Consider the following 14,754-nt stretch of genomic DNA (forward strand, 5'->3'; position numbering starts at 1 on the left):
GGACCCTGGGGGAGTAGAGGTTCCCACTGTCCACCAATCTCTGTCCCCCCTCAAGCGTGCTGGCAAGCTTCTCCATGTTGGCGTCCATGGTGCAGACAAAGTCCTCGTGCTTCTTTAGGGCCTGCTCGGCTCCATCCAGGGTGTCGTGCTTGTCTGTGTGGGCCAAAGTGTACTCCTGCCACAGAGTGACAAACAATTAATTAATCAATCAATCATTCAATCAAATATCTGCTCCGTCCAGGGTATCAGGCTTGTCAGTGTGTATTGCAGTAGCCATACAGTCACAAACAAATCAGTGTTTTATTCACAGTTTATTTTCTGCTGTACAGCTATCCATTTTCATTGGGTTTTTAACTCCATTTACATTCCATGTTTCTAATTTTCACTTTATTTGCCATGTGCAGGGTTGGGTAGGTTACTTCTAAATGTAATGCATTACGGTTACTTAGTTACCTGTCCAAAATTCTAATCAGCAATGTAACTTTTGGATTACCCAACTTGAGGAATGTAATCGTATTACTTTCCCTTTAAGAGTGATGCAGCGGTCTAAGGCACTGCATCTCAGTGCTAGAGGCATCACTACAGACACCCTGGTTTGATTCCAGGCTGTATCACAACCGGCCGTGATTGGGAGTCCCATAGGGTGGCGCACAATTGGCCCAGCACTGTCCAGGTTTATGATGGGGTAGGCCTTCATTGTAAATAAGAATTTGTTCTTTAACTGAATTGCCTAGTTAAATAAAAAAAACATTTAAAAAAAGAAAATCATTCATTTATAAGAACAAAAATGTATGTATCAACTACAGATTGCTCATGTAAGTCTATCAAAAGTGTACGAGTTTGAGCATGTGTCCGTTAGGCTTATGGATTTTAGGGGGAATCAGCACAAATTACATTGAGCAATAAACAATAAACTAGTTGTTGATAGTATGGAGCACAATTCTACAGAGGAGTGTAGAAGAGAGGAACTCCCTCAAACTTTGAATCCATAGGCTGGGACAATGATTGATAGGCAGCTTAAACTTTAATTAAACAATTATTGGGTTAAAATACACATATACATTTGTGAACAGCCATCCATAAAAGCCACAATCCATGAGGCGCAAATAGTTAAATGAGAGAGCAGCAGCGTGATTCACAGCAATGTGCTATGTAGATATAAAAATAAGTGCTAAATGTATAGCCCATAGGGTACACCACTGCTGTCGTCCTTACCACCAAACGTTTATTCAAGTTGAATCTTTGGATGCTGACAGCAGTTGCCAGAGGTGTGGACTCGAGTCACATGACTTGGACTCCAGTCAGACTCGAGTCACAAATATGATGACTTGCAACTCGACTTTAACACCAATGACTCATGACTTGACTTGGACTTGAGCCTTATGACTCGACCTGACTTGATACCCTCCTCAAGCCCAAATATGAAAAATGATGCTATTAAAAAGTGTGCAGCGCATCAACTCTTCATTTAACAGATTACAGTTTGAATCGGACAGCAGCCAATCAATCTGTGCCAGCTGAGAAACAGTTGTGCGTGGCAGAGCAGAGGAACGTCCGCGGCTGAATTCAGATGGAGCCCTTGTAAAGGGCGACGCTGTATCAACAAAAAATAGATTGCAACTTACAAAATATGCGGGAAGAAAATTACAGGCGGAGGCGCAACAATTTCCAACTTTGTTCGACATTTGAAGCTGCACAAAGAACAGTAAGTCGTGGCTAATATAGCCGGCAGCTATATATTTTATTACTTTACTAGTGTATCATGTAGGCTAACGTAACGTTAAATCAATAAGCCTCCACACAGTCAGTCAGTGCGGGAATGTGATCATTGCACCCAAGATTGAGCTACAACTGGCTAAGCAGTTGGTAGCCTAAATCCTGCCTGATGTTACTGTTGTTCCTTAATTAAACCATTGACATATCAAATCAAATTTTATTTGTCACATACACATGGTTAGCAGATGTTAATGCGAGTGTAGCGAAATGCTTGTGCTTCTAGTTCCGACAATGCAGTGATAACCAACAAGTAATCTAACTAACAATTCCAAAACTACTGTCTTATACACAGTGTAAGGGGATAAAGAATATGAACATAAGGATATATGAATGAGTGATGGTACAGAGCAGCATACAGTAGATGGTATCGAGTACAGTATATACATATGAGATGAGTGTGTAGACAAGGTAAACAAAGTGGCATAGTTAAAGGGGCTAGTGATACATGTATTACATAAGGATGCAGTCGATGATGTAGAGTACAGTATATACGTATGCATATGAGATGAATAATGTAGGGTAAGTAACATTATATAAGGTAGCATTGTTTAAAGTGGCTAGTGATATATTTACATCATTTCCCATCAATTCCCATTATTAGAGTGGCTGGAGTTGGGTCAGTGTCAATGACAGTGTGTTGGCAGCAGCCACTCAATGTTAGTGGTGGCTGTTTAACAGTCTGATGGCCTTGAGATAGAAGCTGTTTTTCAGTCTCTCGGTCCCAGCTTTGATGCACCTGTACTGACCTCGCCTTCTGGATGATAGCGGGGTGAACAGGCAGTAGCTCGGGTGGTTGATGTCCTTGATGATCTTTATGGCCTTCCTGTAACATCGGGTGGTGTAGGTGTCCTGGAGGGCAGGTAGTTTGCCCCCGGTGATGCGCTGTGCAGACCTCACTACCCTCTGGAGAGCCTTACGGTTGAGGGCGGAGCAGTTGCCGTACCAGGCGGTGATACAGCCCGCCAGGATGCTCTCGATTGTGCATCTGTAGAAGTTTGTGAGTACTTTTGGTGTCAAGCCAAATTTCTTCAGCCTCCTGAGGTTGAAGAGGCGCTGCTGCGCCTTCTTCACGACGCTGTCAGTGTGAGTGGACCAATTCAGTTTGTCTGTGATGTGTATACCGAGGAACTTAAAACTTGCTACCCTCTCCACTACTGTTCCATCGATGTGGATAGGGGGGTGTTCCCTCTGCTGTTTCCTGAAGTCCACAATCATCTCCTTAGTTTTGTTGACGTTGAGTGTGAGGTTATTTTCCTGACACCACACTCCGAGGGCCCTCACCTCCTCCCTGTAGGCCGTCTCGTCGTTGTTGGTAATCAAGCCTACCACTCTTGTGTCGTCCGCAAACTTGATGATTGAGTTGGAGGCATGCGTGGCCACGCAGTCGTGGGTGAACAGGGAGTACAGGAGGGCTCAGAACGCACCCTTGTGGGGCCCCCGTGTTGAGGATCAGCGGGGAGGAGATGTTGTTGCCTACCCTCACCACCTGGGGGCGGCCCGTCAGGAAGTCCAGTACCCAGTTGCACAGGGCGGCGTCGAGACCCAGGGTCTCGAGCTTGATGACGAGCTTGGAGGGTACTATGGTGTTGAATGCCGAGCTGTAGTCGATGAACAGCATTCTCACATAGGTATTCCTCTTGTCCAGGTGGGTTAGGGCAGTGTGCAGTGTGGTTAAGATTGCATCGTCTGTGGACCTATTTGGGCGGCAAGCAAATTGGAGTGGGTCTAGGGTGTCAGGTAGGGTGGAGGTGATATGGTCCTTGACTAGTCTCTCAAAGCACTTCATGATGACGGAAGTGAGTGCTACGGGCGGTAGTCGTTTAGCTCAGTTACCTTAGCTTTCTTGGGAACAGGAACAATGGTGGCCCTCTTGAAGCATGTGGGAACAGCAGACTGGTATAGGGATTGATTGAATATGTCCGTAAACACACCGGCCAGCTGGTCTGCGCATGCTCTGAGGGCGCGGCTGGGGATGCCGTCTGGGCCTGCAGCCTTGCGAGGGTTAACACGTTTAAATGTCTTACTCACCTCGGCTGCAGTGAAGGAGAGACCGCATGTTTTCGTTAGAGGCCGTGTCAGCGGGCAAAAAGGTTATTTAGTCTGCCTGGGAGCAAGACATCCTGGTCCGTGACTGGGCTGGGTTTCTTCTTGTAGTCCGTGATTGACTGTAGACCCTGCCACATGCCTCTTGTGTCTGAGCCGTTGAATTGAGATTCTACTTTGTCTCTGTACTAACGCTTAGCTTGTTTAATAGCCTTGAGGAGGGAATAGCTGCACTGTTTGTATTCGGTCATGTTGCCAGACACCTTGCCCTTATTAAAAGCAGTGGTTCGCGCTTTCAGTTTCACACGAATTGAAGACACACCATAGTTTAGACTACTGTAACCACACAGAGAGTGAGTGTGTGTGTGTGTGTGTGTGTGTGTGTGTGTGTGTGTGTGTGTGTGTGTGTGTGTGTGTGTGTGTGTGTGTGTGTGTGTGTGTGTGTGTGTGTGTGTGTGTGTGTGTGTGTGTGTGTGTGTGTGTGTGTGTGTGTGTGTGTGTGTGTGTGTGTGTGTGTGTGTGTGTTTTAAGGTTGGGCGATTGTGTACAAGCCTACATCACCCTGTAGCCTATATAAGTCTATTCCTGCTCTTTTCCCATCACACACATTTGGTGTGCCTTCATTTTGGTCTCTGACTTGTGGTCAGACTCACTCAGGTGGAACAAACTTAAACGTGAGCCTTTTTCAATGCTGATTTGAATGTCATTTTTTCCACAAACATCCTTTCTGAATTTAAAAGTAATCCTAGAATTAATCATCTAGTTTTTCAAAAGTATCGGTAATCTGATTACAATATTTTTGCTGGTAACGTAACGGATTGCAGTTTTTTTGTAATCCATTACTCCACAACTCGGGCCATGTGTAATGAATACATAGAAAATCTTACTCATTCCAGCATTCACAGTAAAACCCACAATACAAATAAAATACAAATACATTAGGGAAATGCTTATGGAAGGAAAAATGTCAATATGTTTTATCTTCTTACCTGGTTGTTGTATACCTTTAGTTAGCCAGGCAAATCACTGAGAACAAATAATCTTTTACAATAACGACTTGGTATCACAACATTGGTTAATCTTATCTAGTGGTTGAGGATGTTTGTAAACCTTTATTTAGCTACGTAAGTCAATGAGAACAAGTTATCTTACCTGGTTGTTGAGGATGGTTTCCACCTGCTTGGTGTCCCTCATGAACAGCTGGAATCCAAGGCCCTGGTCCAGGAAGCCCTTCCTGCTGTCCCACATCTTGTGGAGCTCGTCCCAGCCGCGGTCCAGACCCTTCAGCCTCTTGTCCAGCTCCTGGTACTGAGGGTCGTCCAGCTGGCCCTGGGTTACCGCCACGCCAGTGTCCCTCACCTGAAATAAATTGAATTGACTTGAATTTGATTGAGTTATGCTTGCTGTTCCACATCAAATACGTTTTTGTAATATGTCAATTTTCCTAACTGTTGTGAACCCGCTGTTCAATCTATAACTCTTTTTTGGATAAGGCTAAATTGTAAATGTTCTCACAGAAGAAATGTGAAATGAATATTCATAAGCATGGTAGCAACTGAAAGGGAACAGTTTGGAGATGATGAGAAAATGATTAGACCAAAGTTGAGGACACAACAGTTCACCTGACACAAGACTGAATCCAAACACTGTTGATTGTATGTCGATTTGACATTTACTGGACTTTAGCGCATTTGTTAATAACGAAATCTGGATAAATTCAGTAACATGATAAGAATATTCCGGGAAAATGTGGGGTAGATAAGACCAAAAAAATTACAAGGGTTTGAGTGAGAGGTCTAACTGGTGTCTCCAACTGGCCAAGCACCTCTCCAAAATGTGCACAGGTCCTAGGACATTCTAATGCACTTTTATGACAAAAAAAATGAGTTAAATTATAAGCTTAGTCTTTGATCTCTCCTAGCTGTGCCATTGAGGAACTAGAACAAGTACACTTGTAGTTGTTTTGTTTGGAACACAGCCCTGCATCCCCGCCATCACACAATTACTGTTGTAGTTTATTCAAAAACTGCCCATTATAAATCACAATCTGGCTCAGGTGGGCATCATTCAAAAGTCTGTTATATTGCCAACATGACTAGCTAAGTTATAAAGTATGATCTTGCAGTGATAGGCTTTCACAGGGCAATTCAGAGAACAGATGTATAACTTTGGTGCACATAGAAAGGAGTCAAGCATTCAGGTGCACCGCTGCAAATGTTCTTCACAATGGACGAACATAGACCCATTCTGTTCAGAACAACCCAGGGCAGGGCCAGTGGTGGGAACAGTACCCAACCCAGGGCAGGGCCAGTGTTGGGAACAGTACCCAACCCAGGGCAGGGCCAGTGTTGGGAATAGTACCCAACCCAGGGCAGGGCCAGTGTTGGGAACAGTACCCAACCCAGGGCAGGGCCAGTGTTGGGAACAGTACCCAACCCAGGGCAGGGCCAGTGTTGGGAACATTACCCAACCCAGGGCAGGGCCAGTGTTGGGAACAGTACCCAACCCAGGGCAGGGCCAATCAAATCAAACTGTATTTGTTACATGGGCCGAATACAACAAGTGTCGACTTTACAGTGAAATGCTTACCAAGTAGACTAAAATAACATATTTACTAGAAGAGCATATTTACCAAGTAGACTAAAATAACATATTTACTAGAAGAGCATATTTACCAAGTAGACTAAAATAACATATTTACTAGAAGAGCATATTTACCAAGTAGACCAAAATAACATATTTACTAGAAGAGCATATTTACCAAGTAGACTCAAATAAAAAGCAATAATAATAAAGTAGTTGATGATTATACAGATCAGCTCATGAATAAGGGGGAGATGAAGAGTGGAAATAGTTTAAATATCAAGGTAGACCTATCTTAACGGGGACCAACTCTTTAAAAAAAATCCATATTTACATTTGGTTTGTTGATCACACATTCTCTACCAAAGCTCTTTATTTTGTATTTATTTAATCAGATTAGTTGACTGAGAACACATTCTAATTTCCAGCAACAATAATAGTTACACAGGAGAGGAGGAAAGCACCAATTGTAAGCTGGGGATGATTAGGTGACCAGATTGGGAATTTAGCCAGGACACCAGGGTCAACACCCCTACTCTTACAATAATGGGGTCTTTAGTGACCACAGAGAGTCAAGACACCTGTTTAACATCCCATCTGAAAAACAGCATCCTACACAAGGAAATGTCCCCAATCACTGCCCTGGAGACCAGGAAAGGGTGCCTCCTACTAGCCCTTTCACACCCCTTCCAGTAGCATCTGGTCTCCCATCCAGTGACTGACCAAGACCAACCCTGCTTAGCTTAGAGGTAAGCCAGCACTGGGATGCAGGGTGGTATGCTGCTGGACGTGTTCTCATGTGGGCAGCAAGTACAAGACAGCACAGAGAAGCGGGATAAATGTTATAGTGGCGTTTTAACATGCATATGTGAAAGATGTGCTTTGATAATGCAACCTATGGATTACAAAATAAAGTTAGAGATTTTCATGTGAGGCAGGAGTCATGATATGGGGTTTCAGTGGGAATGAGACTGGGTAGGAAAATAGCCTAGGCTCTATAGGACAGGAGAAGATAGTATTTTTGCCTCTGAATTGTTAACAGACTTCACATCTGTGGCAGAGATGCCTAGGCCCTATGTAGTGAATTGTACATAGGTCTATCAAATTTGTGACTGTCTGAAGATGCACAATGACAGCTAAAAGAGGCACATGTTCTTTTATAGGCTATACGGTAAGGGTTTCCTGTAGGGTTTATTAACTGCATTTGGGTTGCATGTGCAGTCCGGCACTGTCAATTATGAATACGATTTGAATTTATGGTGACTTTGCGTCAAGTAAATACGCTAAAGGCTTCCATGCGACAAAGTCCTCGTGCTACTTCAGCGCGTCTGCTCGGCTCCATCCAGGGCGTCTGCTCGGCTCCATCCAGGGCGTCTGCTCGGCTCCATCCAGAGCGTCTGCTCGGCTCCATCCAGGGCGTCTGCTCGGCTCCCATCCGGGGCGTCTGCTCGGCTCCCATCCGGGGCGTCTGCTCGGCTCGGATCCATCCGGGGCGTCTGCTCGGCTCGGATCCATCCGGGGCGTCTGCTCGGCTCGGATCCATCCGGGGCGTCTGCTCGGCTCGGATCCATCCGGGGCGTCTGCTCGGCTCGGATCCATCCGGGGCGTCTGCTCGGCTCGGATCCATCCGGGGCGTCTGCTCGGCTCGGATCCATCCGGGGCGTCTGCTCGGCTCGGATCCATCCGGGGCGTCTGCTCGGCTCGGATCCATCCGGGGCGTCTGCTCCGCTCGGATCCATCCGGGGCGTCTGCTCGGCTCCATCCGGGGCGTCTGCTCGGCTCCATCCGGGGCGTCTGCTCGGATCCATCCGGGGCGTCTGCTCGGATCCATCCGGGGCGTCTGCTCGGCTCGGATCCATCCGGGGCGTCTGCTCGGCTCCATCCAGGGTGTCTCCTCGGATCCATCCAGGGCGTCTCCTCGGATCCATCCAGGGCGTCTGCTCGGATCCATCCAGGGCGTCTGCTCGGATCCATCCAGGGCGTCTGCTCGGCTCGGATCCATCCAGGGCGTCTGCTCGGCTCGGATCCATCCAGGGCGTCTGCTCGGCTCCATCCAGGGCGTCTGCTCGGCTCCATCCAGGGTGTCTCCTCGGATCCATCCAGGGTGTCTCCTCGGATCCATCCAGGGTGTCTCCTCGGATCCATCCAGGGTGTCTCCTCGGATCCATCCAGGGTGTCTCCTCGGATCCATCCAGGGTGTCTCCTCGGATCCATCCAGGGTGTCTCCTCGGATCCATCCAGGGTGTCTCCTCGGATCCATCCAGGGTGTCTCCTCGGATCCATCCAGGGTGTCTCCTCGGATCCATCCAGGGTGTCTCCTCGGATCCATCCAGGGTGTCTCCTCGGATCCATCCAGGGTGTCTCCTCGGACCCATCCAGGGTGTCTCCTCGGACCCATCCAGGGTGTCTCCTCGGACCCATCCAGGGTGTCTCCTCGGATCCATCCAGGGTGTCTCCTCGGATCCATCCAGGGTGTCTCCTCGGATCCATCCAGGGTGTCTCCTCGGCTCCATCCAAATGTGCTATTACATTTTTGGCTAATCTGATGCTGTGCATGTTGTATAGCCTATTTTATGGAATCATTATTGTCGACATTGAGATGTTAAAAGGTACAGTGTTCCAAAATAGTTGCTTATCAGTGTCCACATCTGCTATCTTCAATCTGTATAAAGGTATGGGTGTAAAGGGCTACCCTTGCTTTGTATTTGTGTGTTAGGACTTTGTGTAAACTGTAGTTTAAATCCTAAACTGAAACTAACCTTGTGGTAGTCCTCCTCATGAGCATCCATTTCATCATATACATCATCGTGGAGGTTCAGCAGCTGCTCAGCCTGGGGCAGGGTCTCAGGCAAGTCCTCGGATGCCACGGCCTTCTGGGTCTTGAAGAGCCAGGACTGGAAGTCATCCATGTCCTGTAGGAAGGTCTGCAGTTTGGACACCTCTCCAAGAGAGTCCTACAATACAATACAACTTTAATAGTCAATTTGTTGTTGTTTGAGGGGATCAACTCCAGATAGCAAACACACACAGTCACACACAAACACACCTCCCGGTCCTTTAGGGTGGCCCTCAGGTTATCCCAGGCTGCGTCCAGCTCGGCTCTCCTAAACAGGATGTCTGCAGCGTTGTCTGGTTGGTCCTTGGCCAGCTGGTCCGCCTCGCTCCTCAGGAAGTTGAGCTTGTCTTCGATGGCAGCCAGGTCCCGCTCCATGCCGTAGAGTTTCCTCTGGATGGTCATCACAGCGTTCAGGTCGTTGCCCAGGTCCTGGGTAGACTTGATGACCCGGGTTTTGTCCCTGATCCAGGCCTCTGTCTCGTCACACTCCAGTCCATAGTTGTGGTAGCTGAGAGCTGAATCCACCTTACGCTTCTTGTCCACAACCATGGCCTTGAAGGCCTCCCACCTGAAAGAGAAGAGAAGCAGAGGAGAGAGTCAATATTAATAACGCAAGGAGGAAAGACTGTGGACTGTGGATAAATAATATTAAGAAGAAGAAGACATCAGCCTGAGTCTCACCTCTTATTAAGTCTCAACTGGCATTCCTTCACCTCTTTGGTACAAGGGTGTCTGCTGTCCTCAAGCTGCTTCACTGCTTTGTTGACATCATCAACACGCGTCTGGACATTAGCCATATCTGAAGCAAGAATACTCAACCTAAGAAGAGAAAACATAGTAATCAATACATCATACAGTGTGCAATAGAGCAGGGCTCATCAGCCACGGACTGCAAATTGACCGCAAGAAGCCCGAACAGATATAATATTTGACTAAAACATAATCCTTTCAAACCTTGCTTACATTTGTATACGATCACACACAGTACATTGTATATCTCTCTATTATGCATGGGAATACTTTGGAGCAGATTTCCAAAATAAAAATCATTGGAGCTGATTTGGTGGTGCTTTTACAGTCAACATGTCGAACAATTAAAAAAATATTTAAAGAATCTATATTTTTTTACTCTGAAAACATGGGCCAAATTTGGGCCTGCGGGGCCACCAGTTGGGGACCCCTGCATTAGAGCAAATATTACAGATATGATTGGTGTCAGATCTTTACAAATGTGGAAGTCGTGCTTAACATTGCAGGGACCCAAACAATATGATACGATCTCATAATCTGTGCAATTTGTCTGCAATGTAAGCAGATCGGTTTGTACCTGTTCTGCACCACTTCCTCTCCAACCTTCATACTGTATCATAACTGTGGTTTGTACCTGTTCTGCACCACTTCCTCTCCAACCTTCATACTGTATCATAACTGTGCTTTGTACCTGTTCTGCACCACTTCCTCTCTAACCTTCATACTGTATCATAACTGTGGTTTGTACCTGTTCTGCACCACCTCCAGATCCTCTAGATTCTCCGGTATGTCCAGCCCCACCAACCAGGTCTCCTTCTGGCCCATCCACAGCTCGCAGGAGTCTGTCTCACTGAAGATTGTGTAGAGGGCCATGGTATCATCCAGCTTCTTCTGCCTCAGGTCACACAGGGACATTAGCTCCATGTATAGGTCTCTGATGTCCTTCAGGCGTCTTTGAATGTCAGGCGTGTTGCGCAGCTCCTCGGGTAGCGCCGCCGCCTGGTCAAGTTCAAGTGTATTTTAAAGTGTATTTGCCGAATACGTACATTGCTGGAGAAATGTAACCACTCTCAAATTCAAAGACAGAGCTGTGGATGGAAGTACTGACCATCCATGATATCAACATTATAGTTTTAACTATGTTTTAGGCTATACAGTGTTTGTTTACGTTTTACTTTGTTTACAAACATTGGAGTAAAACCAGCTTATATTTTGTACTATATTTGAACTAAGCTCATGAGGCATTTATAAGTTATATTCTTCAAGAATTGATGGGTGCATATCATTCACTTTTAAATCCAAAAATGGATGTAGCAACTGCACCGTTAAGTAGTACAGTAAAACAAACCAATGTGAGTCCAAAATGGTACCCTAATCCTTACATAGTAAACTACTTGCCCTGGGAATTGGGTGCCATTTCAGACACATCCCCAATCAGCCGTTCTGTCAGTCAGCCAGTTCATTCATTCACCTGTTTGGTCAGAGCATCGATGGTGGCTCCGTTCCTGGCGACATCGTTCCGGAGGTCTCGGTGTCTCTTCAGCAGCCTCTGGGTGGTATACTCATCATGGCCCATGTCATCACTAGTCATCTGCCTCTTGGCATCCAGCAGCCAGGCCTTCAGGTCTTCAGCCTCTCCCTGGAACTGAAAGAACCTCTGGGTGTCCTGGAGGTTCTGCCTTCTGAACGCTGCCAGTTCCTCCAGCTGCTGCCACTGACGCATCACGTCCTCCATGCAATCCCCAACCTAATATATACAATAATAAAATGGATTTAATTTAGAATTTTATCCAAAGCGACTTAAAGTACTGCATGCATACATTTAAGTAACGGGGACACCAGCAGGAATCAAACCCACGACCCTGGCGTTGCAAGTGCCACACTCTACAACCTAGGCCCAGCACCCTCCACCAACTGACCTGGGGTGCCCCGAAGTGTCTGGCCTGGATCATCTTATCACCCTCATCCAGTATCTGCTGCAGATGTGCACGGCGAGCCCCCAGCTCGTTCTCGAAGGCACTGTGTTTGCTCTGCAGGACCAGCACACTGGTCAGGTCCTTGCCGTAGTCCAGCGAGGAGAAGATATGCTCTTTCTCCTTGATCCAGCTCTCCAGCTCGGCCATCTGAGATAAGACATAATATACTTTATTGTCAATTGTCTCAGATACACTAACGTTTGTATTTTTCCTTTATCCCAAACCCCTTGAGACACACACATACACACACACACAGAGAGAGAGAGAGAGAGTTTGGAGGACATGGTCCTCTGCAGTGCAGCACCAGTGGAGAACTTTAGGGGTTAAGTCCCTCGCTCAAGGGCACCACCCTCCAGTTGCAAGCCCTTCTTACCAGCCTCTCGACTACCTACCTCCCAGAAGAAGTTCCAGAGGCGTCGGGACTGCTCAAGGCGAGCGCGGCGTTGGGCCGCAAGGGCACACAGCTCCTGGTAACACAGTTCCAGGTGCTGCACCCGGTCCTTAATCACCTGGGGGTCACAGGGCTTGTAGCCTGGGAGAGAGAGGGGGGAAGTGGGTCAAAACATGGCATGCAGTGATAATGGATCCCCCACTTTCCAATCTCAGGGCAGAGTCACTAACCACAAGAGTTGGATTATACATTACATTCAAATATATTTTGGGTTACACTTTACATTCAAATATATTTTGGGTTACACTTTACATTCAAATATATTTTGGGTTACACTTTACATGAAGATATATTTTGGGTTACACTTTACATGAAGATATATTTTGGGTTACACTTTACATGAAGATATATTTTGGGTTACACTTTACATGAAGATATATTTTGAGTTACACTTTACATGAAGATATATTTTGGGTTACACTTTACATGAAGATATATTTTGGGTTACACTTTACATGAAGATATATTTTGGGTTACACTTTACATGAAGATATATTTTGGGTTACACTTTACATGAAGATATATTTTGGGGTACACTTTACATGAAGATATATTTTGGGTTACACTTTACATGAAGATATATTTTGGGTTACACTTTACATGAAGATATATTTTGGGTTACACTTTACATGAAGATATATTTTGGGTTACACTTTACATGAAGATATATTTTGGGTTACACTTTACATGAAGATATATTTTGGGTTACACTTTACATGAAGATATATTTTGGGTTACACTTTACATGAAGATATATTTTGGGTTACACTTTACATGAAGATATATTTTGGGTTACACTTTACATGAAGATATATTTTGGGTTACACTTTACATGAAGATATATTTTGGGTTACACTTTACATTAAGATATATTTTGGGTTACACTTTACATGAAGATATATTTTGGTAACACTATATTAAGATATATTTTGGTAACACTACATTAAGATATATTTTGGTAACATTTTACATGAAGATCTACAGTATTTTGGGTTACTCTATACATGAAGATATATTTTGGTAACATTTTACATGAAGATCTACAGTATTTTGGGTTACTCTATACATTAAGATATATTTTGGTAACATTTTACATGAAGATCTACAGTATTTTGGGTTACACTTTGCTTCTACATCTGCATTGGTTTTAGGCTGGGTTTCTGTACAGCACTTTGAGATATCAGCTGATGTACGAAGGGCTATATAAATACATTTGATTTGATTTGACTTTACATGAAGATATATTTTGGTAACATTTTACATGAAGATCTACAGTATTTTGGGTTACTCTATACATGAAGATCTATTTTGGTAACATTTTACATGAAGATCTACAGTATTTTTGGTTACTCTATACATGAAGATATATTTTGGTAACATTTTACATGAAGATCTACAGTATTTTGGGTTACTCTATACATGAAGATATATTTTGGTAACATTTTACATGAAGATCTACAGTATTTTGGGTTACACTTTACATGAAGATATATTTTGGGTTACACTTTACATGAAGATATATTTTGGGTTACACTTTACATGAAGATATATTTTGGGTTACACTTTACATGAAGATATATTTTGGGTTACACTTTACATGAAGATATATTTTGGGTTACACTTTACATGAAGATATATTTTGGGTTACACTTTACATGAAGATATATTTTGGGTTACACTTTACATGAAGATATATTTTGGGTTACACTTTACATGAAGATATATTTTGGGTTACACTTTACATGAAGATATATTTTGGTAACACTATATTAAGATATATTTTGGTAACACTACATTAAGATATATTTTGGTAACATTTTACATGAAGATCTACAGTATTTTGGGTTACTCTATACATGAAGATATATTTTGGTAACATTTTACATGAAGATCTACAGTATTTTGGGTTACTCTATACATGAAGATCTATTTTGGTAACATTTTACATGAAGATCTACAGTATTTTTGGTTACTCTATACATGAAGATATATTTTGGTAACATTTTACATGAAGATCTACAGTATTTTGGGTTACTCTATACATGAAGATATATTTTGGTAACATTTTACATGAAGATCTACAGTATTTTGGGTTACTCTATACATGAAGATATATTTTGGTAACATTTTACATGAAGATCTACAGTATTTTGGGTTACTCTATACATTAAGATATATTTTGGTAACATTTTACATGAAGATCTACAGTATTTTGGGTTACACTTTGCTTCTACATCTGCATTGGTTTTAGGCTGGGTTTCTGTACAGCACTTTGAGATATCAGCTGATGTACGAAGGGCTATATAAATACATTTGATTTGATTTGACTTTACATGAAG

General features: G+C 44.1%; 1 protein-coding gene across 2 annotated transcripts in view; it reads right to left on the minus strand.

Moving 5' to 3' along the window:
• Positions 1 to 14,754, minus strand: part of LOC124046669 (spectrin beta chain, erythrocytic-like) — an 87,702-nt gene that overhangs the window by 25,121 nt on the left and 47,827 nt on the right. For both annotated transcript variants that reach the window (XM_046367310.1, XM_046367309.1), the window contains exons 14-22: positions 12,357 to 12,496; positions 11,908 to 12,111; positions 11,460 to 11,735; positions 10,737 to 10,987; positions 9,920 to 10,057; positions 9,449 to 9,806; positions 9,162 to 9,356; positions 4,972 to 5,178; positions 1 to 175 (exon numbers count right to left, since the gene is read on the minus strand). The exon at positions 1 to 175 is cut by the window's left edge and continues 28 nt beyond it. In XM_046367310.1, the coding sequence (XP_046223266.1) occupies positions 1 to 175; positions 4,972 to 5,178; positions 9,162 to 9,356; positions 9,449 to 9,806; positions 9,920 to 10,057; positions 10,737 to 10,987; positions 11,460 to 11,735; positions 11,908 to 12,111; positions 12,357 to 12,496 (1,944 nt within the window). The remainder of the gene's footprint in view (positions 176 to 4,971; positions 5,179 to 9,161; positions 9,357 to 9,448; positions 9,807 to 9,919; positions 10,058 to 10,736; positions 10,988 to 11,459; positions 11,736 to 11,907; positions 12,112 to 12,356; positions 12,497 to 14,754) is intronic.

The sequence above is a fragment of the Oncorhynchus gorbuscha genome, linkage group LG10 (assembly GCF_021184085.1).
Source record: "Oncorhynchus gorbuscha isolate QuinsamMale2020 ecotype Even-year linkage group LG10, OgorEven_v1.0, whole genome shotgun sequence".
Classification (NCBI taxonomy): Eukaryota; Metazoa; Chordata; class Actinopteri; order Salmoniformes; family Salmonidae; genus Oncorhynchus; species Oncorhynchus gorbuscha.